Genomic DNA, 18,329 nt, shown 5'->3' with positions numbered 1-18,329 from the left:
TTTAGATCAGGTTTGAGCATGATGGTGCTGCACCAGGGATTGAGTCGGAGTATTTAAACACTGTATTTCATCCGGTATTTTGAATAAGCTGCTAAACCAGATTAATTCGATTGTAGCGTTCACTAGGTCATGTAAAAAGCCAAGCTGCCTGGTGAGAAAAAAAAAAAACCCATTACTGTAAATACGTTGATCTATGAAAGCTTCTCAACTTATACTAAGCACGTCTGTTAAATTGTGTGCGAAATGTATTCTATTCCAAATAAGTGTATGACAGGAAAGCAAAAAAAATAAATAGTTCTGTATACTGATGCAGTCTCTTCAGGTATTGTGAGGTGACACTGAGAGGTCTCCTCTGAATTTAAATACAGTCAGTCTGACGGTCAAGCTCCTCTGGCTGCGGGGAAAAGATGATATTTCCATAATGCTGTCACAGCAGAGGTGTGGGCCAAGCATGGCGGCTCTCTGCCCTGTCCCAAATCCTTTCTTTGTCACCTTCCCACTTCTATTTGTAGAAGGCTTGCAGTTTAAAATAAAAAGAAATTAAAAAAAAACGTGTCATGTTCATATTGGAGGACCTCATCAGATGATTCATTTTACCTGTAACATTGCCGGATGGATCCATCCCACATCTGTCTTTTCCAGAAATCCCTTTCCCCCCTTCAGCTATTATAGATTAACTATTTGTAAACCACCAATCCTCTGTGATGGCACCAGATGTGTTTGCAAATACATCGCCTGCAATGACCGTGAGTAATAGCTGTGTATATGTGAAGCTTGTGAACCCACCCGAGGCAAAAACATCATTTTTCATGTACTGAAATTTGGAGTTATATTGCTTCCACTAGTCTTCTTCAACATTTAGGTGTTTATTTGACTGCTTTGTCTGTGTTTGTTTTTAGATTTCTCCCAAATTCACCAAAGGTTAACATTAAATAATGTCTCATGTGCATATGTAACGTCAGAATCAGAAAACCTGCAATACAAACTCATTTTATTTTCACCTGGGCTGTCTCTATGTTTGTTAACTTCTCCTCAACCTGGAACTCATCATGTTTGGCACTGTCCTGTCCTTCAAAAGACACGGACCTTGAAATTAATGCTTGTCCTTGAAAGTACTTGATTATTTATTGAAATTATAGCAGTCAAATTCTTCCGTGTGCCTCAGCATCCTTTTCAAAATCCTCGGATCAACAGTAAGGAAAAGATGGTAATAGTGTGGAATATCAAATGAGAGGATGTGCAGTAACACAAACACTGCCTCAAAAATAGTATTGATTGTAAACAACTATTAATAGTTAATAACATTTCCCAATAAACTAAGCAAGGTGGGTATTTTGCTTTTGTTCTAGTACATTTTGGTCCCCAACAAAAAGCAAAATTTCATCAAATCAAAAAGAAATATAATCTTCCCTTTTCATCCTACGAACAGACACTTTACGTTAAACATCGCTCTCCAACACGCCTGTCTCTCCTGCACTCTCTTCCCCATTCTTCAATTTTTTTTCATAAAAAGGACCAAATACATTAAATTCTGAGAAGCAAATCAAGGTTTTCCAGAAGTGGTTTTGGCCCATTCTTTGTTGCAGCAGAGCCATGTGTCAAGCCTCAGCAAATGGAGGAATTTGTTTAGGTTGTGTGAAACATTATTTAAAAATACGATGATGCAGATCATGGGTGCCAGACCCTGACTAAAAAGACTGTGAATGTTGCGTAACCTTCGACATAGCGCCACTTTCAGAATGCATGTTCAAAATGAATGTCACGTCGATTCCCCAACATTTCTTGATGTTCAAGATTGTGAGTGTAGAATGAGAGGCATAATTATCTCCAAAACATCCCAAGTCCTCAGGATAATTTCGACTCTATTACAGTTTTACTGAATTGCCGGTGGCGCCACCGTGAATGCCACCAGGTGTTCGCAATCGATTTACAATTCAAAAGTAAAGTTTTCATGTCTTTGGCATGAGCAGATGCTATCGTTCTAACAGCTTACCATCTCAGAGAATGAAGCACAGAGACAAAATAAAAAATAGATAAATTCCCACCTGTTGTCAGGTGTAAGTGATAATCAATCAAGCCACAGTTTGTTTGCTTGTAGATTTCTTCACGATTCCTCAGCAGGGATTTCTGCTGTTGGGAGCATCAGAGCCCCTGCTTTCATGTTTGTGGTACAGGTTGAGCGAGCCGATTACAAGGAGCTTTGCAGCCTTGATGTCCAAGCACGTCAGAATTGAATAATGTCATGCCCATAGCTACAGGGCTGACTTCAGACAGAGCATTATCAGCTGCTCGCCTGTGGATGATTACCAAACGACAGTGTGAGAGACGACATAAAGGACACAGGATGTGAAGAGCTCAGTATTTTCCAGTCCAAGTGTCAAGTGATGATAATAACTGAATCCAGTCTGATGTTTGTTGACAGGTTTCTTTCACCTGCGAGTTCCTGAGTCCTCCTCTGTGGGCTCCGCTGTGGGTAGAATCAAAGCCCACGACTTGGACATTGGGAAAAATGCAGAGGTAGAGTACACCATCGTGCCAGGTGATGGAGGCGCCATGTTTGACATCGCTACGAATGAACACAACCAAGAGGGGATCATCATTCTCAAGAAGGTACGGAGTCTCGGAAACACAGTCAATTTTATAGCATGGACACTTTGCTTTTTTTAATTTTAATCAACCTATTAATTTCAATTCTTCCACTTTTCCACATTAAAACATATAAAATGATAACCTAATATTCAGCAGGTAGCATATACCAGTGGAAAATATCCATCGAACCATGTTTTTTCATTGCTTGAACTTAAAATACATGGCTGCTTTATATTCAAACTTCCTGTGAATTATATAAATGCAAAGCAGTGCCCCGCTGGGTCTGCCACATCATAAATCACATCACATCTTGAAAGGAACATGCGTACACGTAACATAATCACTACCATCATAGGACTGAACAATTGAGGAAGTAATTTAAAAAAAATGAATACAGGAATAAATCAAATAAACTTTATTAAAAATACATTATAAAATGTGTGCAGCTACTATCTAATTGTGTTGCACAGCGTCGTACCAGCAGGACACTGAACCTGTGATCCTTCAGGTGTGTGATGTTGTTCTCTAACTCCTTGTCTCCTTGGTGTCCGTGCTTTAAAGCACAGCTTAGAGCGATGGCTCTGTGAGCGCCTGTGCTATATAAAGCATTCACTCAGCATGTCAGGCCTCATTTACTATGCCATATGTTCCTTTTACTAAATGGATTAATGCATCCAGTGCATCGTGACCCATAGCAAAAGGTTGTGGCCTTTGACTGCACTTTATTTGAACCACATAGCATCAATATCTCATTTAGTACCAACTTTTGCCGCATAAAGCATTTGTATGGGGCTATGATATCGCCTCACAAAATGACAAGTGGCACAAAAGCACCGGTGATATAAGAGAAATGTATTATTCCAAGCATAAATCCTTTGAGAAATATCATCTCGTTTTCAAGGAGGACCCACAACTGCCAGAGGTGAAAAGAAAAGGACATTACAGCCACCGACTAAAATTAGAGGGAGCAATAGAGTGATTCAGCCAGTGCAATGAGTACTAATCTACTAAATAGCCCGGCTATAATAAGACTTATTATTAGCAATCAATTATTAACTTTAGCCAATACATATATAAAACTAAATGAACAGCTTCGTTCCACAATTCAGTTCATTCATACTTAAAATAAATGACTGTGACCTTCTTACGTCCTTCAGTGTCTAGCAGTGAATTAATAAGTTATGCATATTTCATTTCAATACACACAACAGCGCAGCTTTCTCTCAACAATCCCATTAATAATCGTACAAAATTGAAACGTGGATAACAGGACAAATACTAATAGAGTAATATGGTCACAACTGCTGCCTGTAAGAGAATTCCTTTATTGTTTTTAATGCCAGGTTTCATAACATATTCATGATGATTTGGTTTATGAAGTAAATACCCCCCAACCGCCTTCCCTCATTTGTGTATCTCCTCAGCTCTCCTTAGGGTATGGCTGGTAAAAGATGTGAAGATCCATAATAAAAACACACCAAATACACATATTATTGTTCTATAAACACAGGCTTGACTGTAAGAGCAACAGCATGGTGTTATTTCTCCCAGGACATTGAAGGCAGACAGCAGGGGATGATATGCATTTATGAGTGCTGCATGAGCAGAGAAAGTATCTTCTCATCAAGGTGCCAGGAGACTTCTCTTAAAAGGCACACCTACGTTTTAGATTGTGATAAGCGTCAATGCGACACAAAGGACAGTAATAAGATAATTTGCTTTGATGAAATTGTCATTAGACAACTCCTTGCCCAGCTTGGACATATAAATCAGTGTGAGTGCCCCGTACAGAGGAATCTGGGCTCACAGGTGTTGGTTTGTTTGCCTCTCGAAACTGTCTGGTATCAAGCTTTGCAGGCCAGCCCGGCTGGTAAACAAGGCAGTGCAGTTTTCAAATTGTAATTTGTCTCTGCCATTTGGAGCCACTGCTAAATAACAGAGCTGCTCACGCTCCCACACTTCTTCCAGAATGCTTTTCATATACATCAAGTCGGTATCACTTGAGCAGCTGGTGAATGTTTGGCTCAGTGTCTCCGCATGTGTCGAGTTAACATTTAAGAAGCACAATAGCCCGAATGGTAGGTCTCGCCCACCGAACTACACATGTGCACACGTCCACTATTCCTCATGTCGCATGAACAGCCTGTCTCCTTCATACTCTGCATTGCTTTTGCCTTTCTTGAGAGGATGAGATTGACCCTGTGGTGAGTTTAAATGCAATTTGTTGTCAGTGCCATTGAGTTTCAATGGGGGGGGGGGGGGGGGGAGTTCTGCAGGGCAATGCCAAGTTTGCATATTGCGACAGCCACAAAATGTCAGGAAAGGAGGAAAATGTAAATGTCAGAAAGTGAAGATTTTTCTAAGCAATGCTTTAACGTGTGGTGGAGAAACATTTCCTTTCTGGTATGACTTCTCTTCTCTTTTTCCCAAGAAGCTCTTTGAGCTTATATGGGCACCTCAGATTTGAGTCATCATTTCCAAAACACACAATTATTTCATTGAAATAAATGTACGCTCATGTCTGCAATGATTTTGTAGCCATTATTATTCCCCAAAGTGCATATGTCATTTTGATTTGTTCAAAGTTATTCAAAGTTGAGTCACAAACAGTATAATTAAGGTTAGAACACAACCGTATCAGTTGGAATCGTCAGCAAACTTTCCTCCAAAATGTTGCAGCTTTAAATGCAATTTCAGTTCTGGAATATAAAAAAAGGGTTCATCATTAAATCCTGCCTCTGCAATGCAAATTCACCTAGACAAAGTACTTTATAGGAGTGGTAATACATCTTTTTTTGTAACTTCTTTCATTTCAGGTATTTCCCCTGATTGCAAAAGTAGCTAATTCTGTCTGTTTATGTGACTTTCATGGTATTACTGATGTAAGTATCTAAAATGTTCTTTTCGGGGAATGCAAATCTGCATTTGTTTTTTATGAGGTTTTTTTTATAACGATTTTTCAGACTTCGTTTACTGGTCCATTTTTAGTACATGCCCCAGCACGCAAAGGTGTGATCCTTTGATCCCCAAAAATATGAGTGAGTAATTGATTCCCTGCTCAGTGTAAGAGCTGCCTCAGGATGCTCCGTGCATGTGTATGAACATATGCCAACTTCTCTGCATTAATCACTTATGCGTGCGTGCATAAATTGTATGTGCTTAATGTGCTCATAAGCATGGCTATAGATCATTGTCTAGTGACCTTCTCATCGACATTAATGGAATAACAGAATGAGTCAAGAAGCAATTATGATATAAATAAGACAGTTATTTGTTTACAGCATCAATGGATGGCGACGGATGCGCCTTTCCTCCCCCTGTTTTCACTTGCACTGTTTGATATGCTGCCATATAACGACGAGGCAGTGTGATGTATTCCCTACAGTGGTGAGCCACCGCACAAATGCTCTGTTGATGGGGGACATTCTGAACCCCTTTAACTGGCCGAGCCCTCCCCGCAGTGTAATTGACTAAACAACATGTGCCTCTCGCCACGCGGGACTGTGATATTAGCAGGACATGGACAGTGAGATAGAGAAAGGAGAAAGGATGTGCTGTGGCTGGGAACGGTGTGGGGAGTAGGTAGCTAGAGATGAAGCCTTTATGAGTTGTTCACCGTGTTCCCAGAATACTGACCCACCCACAGACTTGTCTCGTTTCAGATTGGTGGAATATCCCTGGAGACAGGTGTGCAAATGTGTGCAGACAATCCATCTCTCTCTACCCCTCCCTCTCTGCCACTCTTTTGACTTTCCTCCCTTGCACCGCGAAAAAAAAGGAAAAGAAAGACACAGCAGGACAGATACAAAAGCTACATTGTACACAGAGCAGAGTTTGGCAGACCCCAAATTAGAGACTCGGGAAGGTTGGTTATGATAAGAGGATCAGGCTGAGTAATGGGTTCAAAGGATGATCATCTGTTTCCCGGTCTGACGATACAGGAGGAGAGGAAAAAAAGAGGCACCGAGGCATGGAGGGGGGTTTGAACATCCCATCTGCAAAACATAGGATTATGGGAGACAATAGGTAAATCCACCAATGAATTCCCAGGGAAATGTTCAGACAAATGTGTGCAGACAAATGTGTGCACGGGTAGCGACATGCTATAAATGGAAAAGAAGCATGCGGAAGGCTGCCGCAGCATTCAAACACTGCTGTACATCCACTGTATGGAGAGCTATAGCCATCCCAGGCGTCGGGAGCGTCGACGAGACAACCTTGGGTTGTGTCGGTGAAAGTATTTCTAGTCAAATTAAATGTCATTTGTCCATTTGCATGTTTATTCACCTCCTCCTGGGAGAAGAAAGGATGGCAGATATGCGTAATTGAAATGTTCTGTTCTGTGCCTAGAGGAACAGCATTGTTTAATGGCAGCATGTGTGGCATAATATTTGCTGGCTCACATTCAGGAAATCCATTTTATTCGGGACTATCTCCTCACTGTACAAACTGAGTGCCCCTGGCGGCCACAGCGCATTGAGTGAAGAGCATCTGCTGCAGACCTCTGGCACTGCCTCCAAATCCATTGCCCCCGAGTGTCAGACGGGTTCAGAAAATGTTGTAGAGAAGTGCAGGTAACTTGTGTATTGCAAAATGCTTCACGGACACCTCAACTGCTGGTTTAATCCAGCATTTAATGGAAAGATATTTATTTAAAGTAAATTAGGATCTTAGAAAACAACTAGAAGATCTTTGTTGTTGTTTGTGATCGGTTGCAGTTTGATCCCTGGCTTTTCGATAAAGACAATGAATCGGGGAACCTGGGAATAAAATATATTGTTAAGCTCTTTGTCCATCTAAGTTTGAAAAGTTCTACATGAATGCATCTCATTTAACAGAGTTTATTCATTTTTGGTAGCAATTGCATGATGCTTACAAACAAACAACAAAAATAACAGTAGTTCAGCATGATACCTGTTAGTCAAAATGGAAAATGACTTTCTATAATCTGTGTTTGCTGCTCGCTTTAAAGTTAATTGTTTTGTGTCTGAATCATTTTGAGAGACAAGGGAGAGGTGTTTGACACAGTGAGCAATGACATTTAAATGCTTCAGCACCATGGACAGAGACAGAAAGCGACTCAGAACAATGGAGGGAGAAAACTAGGGTAACATTTGATATATTTTATAAATATATTATACAACCATCATTATTAAATATTCAATTTATTTAATTGTTTCAGTGTTTCTACTGTTTACAAACAATGACATGACAATGAAGTATTATAATCATAAGTTGCAAATATCTGGTCCATCTCTTTTGTAATATTTAAAGATGTTTTATAAATGATGTTTCTGAACTGTTCACACGTCATTCAAGAAAACTTAATATATACCGCTACTTATTAACTACCGATTTGCCATTCATGAGTGCAGGTTATTATAAGTGTTACCTGCAAGGATTCAATTGGTTTACTGCTGCAAACTAATTTGTTTCAAGTTATTGTTCTAATCAGGAAACACTCAAAGTAAAAGTGGCCAATGATTCATCCAAGTTGCTACAGCATAGTTAAGTGATTAATGTTTTAGTGTTGCATGACATTTAAGAAAAGAGCTTGTCAAACTGATAAACATTTGCATACAAAACAAGTGCCACTAATTGCCGTGACTGCTTTAGCACAAACTCGTTCCTGTTCAGACTTCCCTAAAGTCAAAGCAGTGTTGAGGCAAGACGCCCTTTTCATCCTTCCTGCCATCAATTAAAGACTTAATTTCACACTGGGCTGTTTGAACAGTAAATCATTTTCAGAGAATGGAAGCCGTTACTGCCTTTCAGTCTTGACGGGAAACTAGCATGCAGTAAAAAAAGTAATGGTCTAATGACAAAAGTAATGAACAAACTGCGAACTTGACTGAGGGCCAGAAACAGGAATGTTGGATGAATACTAAAAGACACAATGGGCAGCATATAGAGTTCACTGCTTATACAAGGACAAGTCCGTGCATTGTAAATTTTAAAAGAAAAATGTCCTTACCTTGTGAAAGTGTCCGTGGTATTTAATCTCTAAATTGCCTCGGAGTGATTGCAATGTACTATAGCTTACGACTGATAGCATTGAGAGCTCATGCGGCCGCATGATACCTACTGAGCCTTCCTCACAGACAGGACTTGAAACTAATCTATTGATTATAGTGCTGAATGTTCCAGTGGGAGGCGAAATGAGTTATTTTTGGCCCTGGTGTGAAAGGAGTCGAAAGAAGGAGACGTACCTGAGAACAACAAGAGATCCAGGAGACCAACACGTATGAATAACACTTCACCAAGCAACCAAGCAGGGAGGAATGTTTGTGTGTGTGTCTTTGTGTGAGTGTATGTCTGGTGACGTGTGTGCCGTTTTTGACTGAATTAGTACAAAGAGGGGGAGATAAAAAGAAGGTGGCTGAGGTGGTGCTTGGAGCCTATGAAGTGCCTTCTCTCTGGTGGCCCGGGGAGGCGTGGGTGTAATAGATTAAACTAGTGTCTCGGGGCTCATCCCATGGCTAACCCTGCCCTATTAAGAGTGGCAGTGTGAGTCTTTCACAGTCACTCCACTCCACTGCAGTGTGGACAGGGCTGCTGGCAAGACTCTCAGATGGCACTTCACTGTTGTGAGTACTCGTTGGTGGTGGTGGTGGGGGTGGGCTGGAGATGCTTCGAGGCAGCCAAGGACACGAACCGATGTGACTGATGGCAGCACAATAAAGTGAGCATCTTCTCGCCCCCCCCCCCCCCCCCCCCCCCCCCCCCCCCCCCCCCCCCCCCCCCCCCCCCCCCCCCCGGTACTCAGAGGGACATCAAATCACTCTCTGGGGCATGTAAGCTTTTCTCTGCTGCTGATAAGCTCATTGTGCTCCGTGGTCAGTTGACTGCTTATGGCACAATGATGGCTGGAGGTATTTAGCATTCTTCTGCATGGCAGAACCTTGCTGGACTGTCAGTCAACGGCTGCAGTGACCTTATAAAGAAGGCACTCACACGCAACAGGGACGCCACGCCGGACTCAAACCACTGAGTCATCATTGCTTATCTCAAAATCTCAGTGGAATTTTTTTTTTCACCTTGAAGGCTTTGTATCCCACACATAATGGTGTGTGTATCTTTGGGAGGACCATTAGCGCTTAAAGCCATGCAACAGGTATAAAGTGTCAGCTTCCAAGAGGATGGGTGCTGTCATGTGGGATCAGCAGGTTTTGGCCTCAGATTGAAGCATCCAGACTTGGCCCGATGTTGCTGTTTGAATGCATTAGCTTGCACGGCTGCAATTACAAATGTGTAATATTCTGGGCATGTCTGGCTTAGCTTTGATTTACTCCCGAGAGGATTAATCATGTGAGTGGGTGTAAATGATTCATATGTGGTATTGTAAATATATAATACGGTGGTAAATGGATGTATGACTGCTCTGCATATCATAGATTAAACACTTGCATTATTTTTCACCCTTTTTAATCTCTTCAGGTAATACCTGGGCTCGGCACAAACAAAAATGAAATCAGCCTGCTAATGACTTGTTGTGTTGTGATAATGATTCTTCAAGGGGAAAGGCGCAATTCACCCACCGGTGTTGGCAGAAGACTATCCGTCCGTATTATTGGGCGAGCGTCGCTGAGGTTTGAGAAGAGTATTGAACCCCGCCGTGATCCTGAACCAAACACACAAAGAAACGGAGAACATATTCAATATGCATATCATCCTGCGTCTCCCATCCCCAAAATAACCCACGAGCTGGAATAAACAGCTGCAACTAACACTTTACACTGTTCATTGAGCTCACTATGGGGGAGGGGACCAGAGACAGACTTAAGTATCAAGTGAGAAATCTATCTCAGTTGATAGATTTCCTCATATTATACCCCAGTATAGATCATCAACTAACACATCCATTGTTTAATATTCACACATGCGAATCTGAAGATGTAAGGGATATATTTGCATTGTGTTTGAAGCGTAATACTGTACCTGCAAGACTGTGATGCCTTGATTAGTCCCCTATTCTAAATTAACAAATTCCCTTGGAACATAGCAGGTTTCAGTTGGTGAGAAGAAAAAAAAATAGTTCCTTCATTCAGTATCACTGCCAGTGCAATGAAGGTGCACATTTACATATCAAAGGGCGCAGCACCATGTCTAGAATTTCAAGTGTGTTCTGTTGTGATGTTGAAGAGCAGCAGCACTGACATGAGAGGAACTCGGTCTGTCCTCCTTACAAATTCCTCCGTTGATACACTTCCTTGTTGTGTCCGCAGAAACCCATAAAAGGTGCGCCACAACCGAAGCCAGAATGAGAACTGGTGTGAGCGACTTGTTTAAGGTTAAAATATGAGTGAATATGGGTAACACTTAGTCTTGCAGCAGTGGTTCTGAGGCCCATAAGTAGGTCATCTTCCAGGAAGGGGGGAAAACGCAAAATGATACACGCAGTCAGAGAATGAATGGACTTTTTCCCTTTCTGAGAGATTTCCCTTATGGCCTCCAGATCTGATTTGATTCTCCCCAAGTCAAGCGTTGACACATTAGCTCGTCTTCTCATTAACTCCGAGTTTCTCATTAGCCCCTCCTGGCCCCATTTTATTCCTATTTAACAACAGATATCCCAGACATACTTGGACCATCGTGAGTCTCAGACACATTAGAAAGGCAGTGAAGCTCTGAACATTACATGTCTACACCCAAACCGGAATATGCAAATTAATCTATGTGATGTGCTTGGCAGTTAATCATATGGCTGCTCATGCGTTGTTCCACGTGTGGCGTCGAGGCCTCTCTGTCTGACACCTGCATAGGAAATGAGCCGTAATTTGTTCTTGTCATCTCTTTCCTTTGCTGCTTCTTAATAAGTACCTTTACAAGTAAAACCTTTCAGTACTCGACAAATACTACAGCCTGTACTCTATATGGATACATATGTGAAATAAGTCAAATGATGTAAGAAATGGTAGTACAAAATCATCTGACATAGTTCAGATGTGATGATATCTTTCAGTGTAGATTTTCAGGTTACATAACTTGCCCTCTGGTGGTTATAGTGGAGGCTCTTTGGCAAGCAGAGGAAATGATCAGATTGTATCTGATGTCAGAGATGAGGGTGTCAGATTTGCATAGTAGAGACACCATCTCTACAAACCTATGTGGTTGCTGTTGCATGTTGACATTAAGATCGTTAAAATTGGTTATTTCTGACCTACAAAAGCAGAGAGCAGTGACTACAGAAGAAGCAGTGCAGTTGAGATAAAAGGGTTTAAAGTTTTCAAACTGTGAAACAGACTGTTTCTTTTTTAAATTGCACTCCGTCTTGAGGATACAATGACTATCAATGAAATGGTTTCTTTGATTTTTTTGTGCATTTAACTAGATTGTTTAAGATCGTATGATGATGATTTCCTGTCCAGCATACATTGGTATCAAATGTAGGCTATTATGTTTGCTTGACCGGTCTTTTACTCGCTCTTGAAGTGTCTGTAGCTGTATGTGTTTGTGTTTTGGCTTTCTTTCTTTTTTTCAGCAATTCATTTTTAGGTTCCTTGCCAATTGATGGCACCTCTTTTTTAAAGATGGGCAAAAGCTTCAAAATTCATTCCATCTATCTTGTCTATCCATGTATTTTACATAATGGACCAAAACCGCAGACCTTGTCTTCAGGCATCTAACCAAAGACCCGCTCAAAAAAAACCATTGACTTTTAGCTGATCCGAATCGGAAGCGCAAAAATGATGACTCGTATCGGACTCTTATAGTTACATAACTGTATGAATCTGAGGTGGTTTGACAAGACTGAAAACGTGTTAGCTCTGTGAATAACTAAAATCTTGAAATGTCTTATAACACCAGTCAATTGTAAATCCACTGAACCCACCTGAGCCTAAATAACATTGGTCAACTCTTTTAAACTGAGTATGAACGCACAGCCTTTCCTCAAATGTGACTCCAGGATGGCAGCTGTGCTCAGTCTGAGAGTGACGTCAAAACTGCACAACGTGTGTGAAACGAACATTTTCTCATCCCACTTCACAACACGCTCCATCTTTGGGGTGGCAGACGATTACATGGCAACTAGACAGCTCTAAAGGTTGAGAATTAGGGCCTGTATCCTAACCGAGTTGAATGATGCAGCATTTTGAGATGGAAAGCAACGCTTCTCCTCGTCCCAATGAGATTCTGGCTAATGAGGCCTGCATGGTGCTATACCGCCTGCTGTCCATCTCCCCACGACGCCACCCCTCCTCCTCCACCTGCGTGTGCTTTTCTGCTGAACTATGCGTGCCTGTCGATACTGCATGTGGTGTTTCAGGCTCAATACGATGTTCAGTGTGTGTGCACGCTTCTTGGTATCGTATTATTTGTGTTACATTTACTTTTCTTATCACTTCTATTTCAAATCACATATACGCCAAATTATTAATGCAGTTATTTCGATGTCCAATACTTTGAAATCAGCATCACAAGGAACTCAATGTACTTTGTTTTTTCAAAAAGTCCACAAGAACCAGCGGGGAGTTCGGGAAACTGAAATAATGGCCGCTCTATATTTGAGACTACTTAGTAGGTGTAAGTTGGCAGGAGGTCTTTAGTGTGATTGTAAGGATCAGCGTTTGAACAACGCCCGCAATGAATTCCATTTTTCATACACCTCTGATGCTTCGGGGAGCTCAGCCTTCTCACAGTGTTGTCACTTCTTGAAAGAGATTGAAAGGGACAGAGTGTATTTCCTGTTGAAGGATCTTATAGCTGTGCCTAGCCAGTTGCATCTGGCGCACTGTAATCAAACCAATCATGGTGGTTGATGGTCAATGATTGCTTTCAGATTGGCTTGCCTTCACATAGGTCTCTCTTTCTTTTTTTCCCCCTTCTTTTTATGGACACCTGCTGTAGCAGCAAGACCGTGAAACCGTGGAGATAAAGGGAAGACAGAGGGCTTGAGAAGCATCTGCTACCACTGTGAAATCACAACTGCACAGTCTCTGATCATTTCTAGTGGTTGGACTTTAATGAGGTCACTGATTCATGTGCATTTAATTTGGACACATGACTGGTCCTAATTATCTTGCATAAAAAAAGCCCCCCCTCCCTCTCACGCCATCATCCAGTACACCTCGCCTCTCACATTGACCATCTCTCTACATAGGGACATGATGGTGTGTCATGACCAGCTGTTTTCAACTGGTGTCTGTTGGAACAACATGCCAGGAGAAGCCCAAGACCTGGGGCTGGGAGATAGCATTGCTGCCATAGTGCTTACATGTTAGTCAATTTAAAATACACAGAAAGGAATGTCTCTCATGTGACTCCAGGCCAGCAGAGCGTGTCTGACTGCAAGCTCGCCAAGTATGGTTGGTCACACATGAGAAGGCAGGAGACGGGCAGAAGCACGAACGCGGGGTGTCACTGCTGTCGGATGTTTACACCTCAGCCGCAGACATGCCGAGGATGCAGATTCCAGCCCTCGCCTCTGACTAATTGACCCTGAGCTGATATGTCAGACGCTTGAGGAGGTAGAATATATGAACCCTGAAGCGGTTGTTGTGAGAACTCTTGTCAAGGGGTGAAGTTCTGCTGAACCAAGAACGTGAGGCATGACTTCCTCACACTGAGGGGGGGCGAGGCATTAACCTGGTCAGGATCTGTGTCTCACATGATATGCTGTAGGTACAAATCTACTGTTGACTGGCATTTGAACTGTCATTTAAAGGGCCAGTGTGTAGCATTTAGGGGGTTTATTGGCAGTAATGGAATAACATTAAATATAGCAAAGAATTAAAGTGTCTAGTCCCTTGTATGTATATGGAAGGAGTCCTCTTCACGGAGCCAGCGTTTGTGCACAGTAGTAAATTAAACAATGGATCTAGAAAGTAGGGGTTTGACGTACCAGAGGCTCTATGTAACAATATAATTACGGTACTGATGATATGATCTTATTTCAATTAAATTTTTTTTCCGATATGCACACTATTGTGATAACGTATTGTATTTCATTGTGATTTTTCCCCTTTTGTCAACTGCAAATTACATTGTCTGTTCTGCTAAGATAAAGTTTTCACCTGCCTCATGGCACACCAATTATTAATAATAAAGATGCCGTAACCTCTAGCAGACACATGGACCGATACTTCACGTACCAATTTTTTGTTTTCGTATATATATTAGTGTCGGCCACCAGTTCTCCAACATGCTTGGGAAGTTTCAGTTGGTTGCAGTCTGCATCCGCACCACTAGATGCTCCTAGAATCTAGAATCACTAGAATCCTACGCACTGAACCCTTAAACAACACAAGTGTAATCATCCTCTGTGATATCATGTCTGTGTCTTCACTCCTTTAGTTCAGCTCTTCAGGCGGCTGAGAACACTGCTATTTGAATGTGTTGAGTGACAACATAAACATTGGAAATCATCCAAATACTGAAATGTGTTGGATACGAGGAGGCTGATGTTGACAAGTGATAGCAGTTAGTCATCCTTGAAAAAGCTCGACGAACAAAAATAAGATGATGGCAAACTGGCTGTCAAGACGGATGCTCATATAGACGCTTTTTTCAAGTGCTTCACAGAGAAAGGAAATTAAAGCAGGAGTGCTGACAAATGCTGTGTACTGTTACATGATTATGATTTTAAAATAAACAGTAAAAGCAACAATAACTGGACTCTTTTTTTGTGTTTTTTTTTTTAGCCCCTGGACTATGAAAGCAAGAAGGCGTACACCTTTAAGGTAGATGCCTCCAATGCTCATCTGGATCCACGATTTCAGAGCTTTGGGGCCTTCAAAGACACAGCAACAGTGAAGATTAACGTTTTGGATGTGGATGAGCCCCCGGTGTTCAATAAGCCCTCCTATGTGATGGATGTGTATGAGGACACACCCGCGGGCACTATTATTGGAGCTGTGACGGCACAGGACTTAGATGCCAGCAGCAGTCCAGTCAGGTAAAGTTACAATCTCCAGTGCAACCCAATATACACGTTACACACCAGTTTTAGTACAACTAAATTGTATTTGGATTCATATTGAAATGCATACATGGAAGCGACTAAAATGTCTGCATGAAAATATGAAATTGAATGCCAAGAACATCTTCACTGTGTCAACCATGTTGGTCTACTTGGGCTAAAATGCCACATTTGTACATTTGAGCTTGGTTATATTAGGTTATTCGTGACATATTTATATTAAATTTAGTGGTGAACATGTTGTCACTTTATTTATCTTTAGCAGAGACTCCAAATGCCCAATCTGCAATCCAACGAAATAGGACTAAAGGGGGCAACAGAATGCATACAGGGCATTTCAGGGTTTATTTGTGAATATTATCAGTTCGGATCTTACTCTGGAGTAAATACTGATAGTGAATAAAGTGGATCTGACTGCACATCTTCATCTTGAACGGCTTTTCTATTGAACCAAATATCCCTCGTTCCTCCCGCAAGGATAAGGGGAGAAGTACTGCGATACTGCAGCCAGAGATTGAAGGTTTTAGAACACTAATCCATTCATCAATGTCTCCAGTCTGCATTCATCACTGTCATCATGGCTTTAATCTTGAGAGTATTGTCAGCTTTACTCATCAGAGGACCAATCAATCCACGGAGAACGTTTGACATTGTCATTGTCATGTAAAATCCTGTCTGCATCATCTGGCAGAGCGTTGGATGTGTCGGCGACGTAACAGAGACAATGTTGTAACTAATTTGCATATCTGAACATTTAAGAGTACAGATATTATTAGTTTGATGATAAACCTTGCCTATATGTTCAACGCCTGTGCCATTAACCTGTATATTCACACTATATTGTATTGAATAAAATAATATATGTTGCCCGATAATTTAGGATTAAGGAGAACAGTGTGAGTGAACTTCAAACCAAGGTCCCTGAAACAGCAGCTCTTCAGGCTAAACAGGGAGTTAGTTTCAGAGGGAATTAGTCTGTCACCTCAACCAAGCGTGCAGTTTTCATTTATTGTTGCATCACACCTGTTGGATGCAGAGCATCTGTTTTAATGAGATTAAGTATTTAGCAAAACTTGCAGTACCTTTCTTTAGACCAGTTTTAAAGTCCCAGATTCCCAAGTGAAATGGAATATTTAAGTGGTGTAAAGCCACAGGAGGGATTTAAATCAAATCCCTCACATTTGATTGGACCACTTAAAAGTGGGCGGGCGTAGAATGTGGCGCGATACAGAGCTGGAGAGGACTGTGGCCCACACCTTCCTTGACAGTAGATTGATTGATTAATGGGTGGGCGCTGTGATGTTATTGGTTTAACTTAGTTGGAACATGTTTTGGATTTTGATATGAATAAATTGAGTATTTGATTGATATTTATTTTTTGCATATATTGTAGGTGCATAATATGACCGGGCATGTGATCTAATTGATGCACTTTTTATTTCTCAACTTTAAGGAAGGAGACAGAAATGCTGTGGGTTTTCCCGTTTGGCTGGCATCCACTAAGGCTTGCAATTATTCAGCTGGGTTTGGCTGTCATTCTGAAAAGTTTTTTAATTGAATGTGCAACAGTTTTCATGCAGTTGGACACAGTTCAGTGAAGCTGCTGTGAGATAAGATATGTTTGTGATTTGTTTTGTAGATGGGAATGATTGATGTAGCTTAATTAAAAGTAATTGTTTATATAGTGTATTAGTGTGTGTGTCTTTATGTGGAACTACATAACACTGTGCATAGTGTGCTGTGTTGCTCTCAAGTCAAGTGGATGTATTTAGTTCTTTTGTACAACTTTCATGGCGATAATTAAAATGGATGGTTGCTGAAAGGAACTCTTATTTTTTACCCACATCCTGAATTAGCAAGTGCAAGTTAATGCGCATAACGCACTGGAAACATTGTTCGGTAACAATTAATGCAATCTAAATTGAACATGACAGCTAATCAGTACTTTGGTATATCAGTGCAGCCCTACGCAAGCAAAGAAATGCAAACTATTTTTCTGTAGTTTAATTTATATGCTAAAATTAATTTCTTACATTTTGATTGTTTTACATAGAACTCAAACATTAATCATCATCGAATATAATTCATGGCCTTGCAAAATGTCCCCAGGGTCCGAAATCATTTTACAAGGCTCTGTGCTGTAGACTGCTGGTCTCTCCTTGGTAATTATCAGGTGGGACATTCAAACGCCACCGCTCAGTTTTATAGATCTTGACTCAAATCCTGATTTACACTCAAAGCAAGTCATTCCTATTCTTTCTCAATCCCTCTGTCTTGCTATGCACCCATTATCAAACATGCACAAGCACGGAACCCTGTGTTCAGCCATAAAACCTAAGTGGCAGATAACAATAAACCGGCATTGGCAAAGACAAAGGAAGTGCATTCTTGAAATATGTATGAGAAATCTTTTGTTTTTTGAACTCTTATTACACCATCTAGTCTTGCTCAGGCGCATTGTAGTAATGGTTCTTCAAAGATGTATCGCTCAAGCGTAACGCAGAAGGCAGAAAATACCTGTTGCATGGTCAGAAGTTGTTTTATTATGAATATTTTATTCCAGAGAAAACAAAAGAATGGAAGAAGTAGAGATTTGTGCAAAAAAAGAAGTGTATTTGTCTCTGGCACTTTAAATATTCATCAATACCACATTTGAAATTGTTCATTTGTGTGCCCTCAGAGAGCAGCCTTGCATTCTTCGCTTCAAAATAATAGACTCAGTGACCCATCATGCATAAGGAATTATGCTTTTAGACTTTAGTCTCAACTGATGTTTCTATTTAGCAGTATAGAGCATAGTTATCTCTAGTTAGGGAAACAA

General features: G+C 41.0%; 1 protein-coding gene across 1 annotated transcript in view; it reads left to right on the top strand.

Annotated features, from left to right (window-relative positions):
• Positions 1-18,329, top strand: part of LOC311028666 (cadherin-12-like) — a 102,499-nt gene that overhangs the window by 66,657 nt on the left and 17,513 nt on the right. Inside the window, exons 6-7 of the mRNA XM_084033364.1 lie at positions 2,423-2,610; positions 15,231-15,484. Of these exons, the coding sequence (XP_083889490.1) occupies positions 2,423-2,610; positions 15,231-15,484 (442 nt within the window). The remainder of the gene's footprint in view (positions 1-2,422; positions 2,611-15,230; positions 15,485-18,329) is intronic.

Source organism: Eutrigla gurnardus (genome assembly GCF_963514095.1).
Source record: "Eutrigla gurnardus genome assembly, chromosome: 18".
Taxonomy (NCBI): domain Eukaryota; kingdom Metazoa; phylum Chordata; class Actinopteri; order Perciformes; family Triglidae; genus Eutrigla; species Eutrigla gurnardus.
The sequence above is the reverse complement of the archived record's forward strand: the minus strand, read 5'-3'. Positions and strand labels throughout refer to the sequence as shown.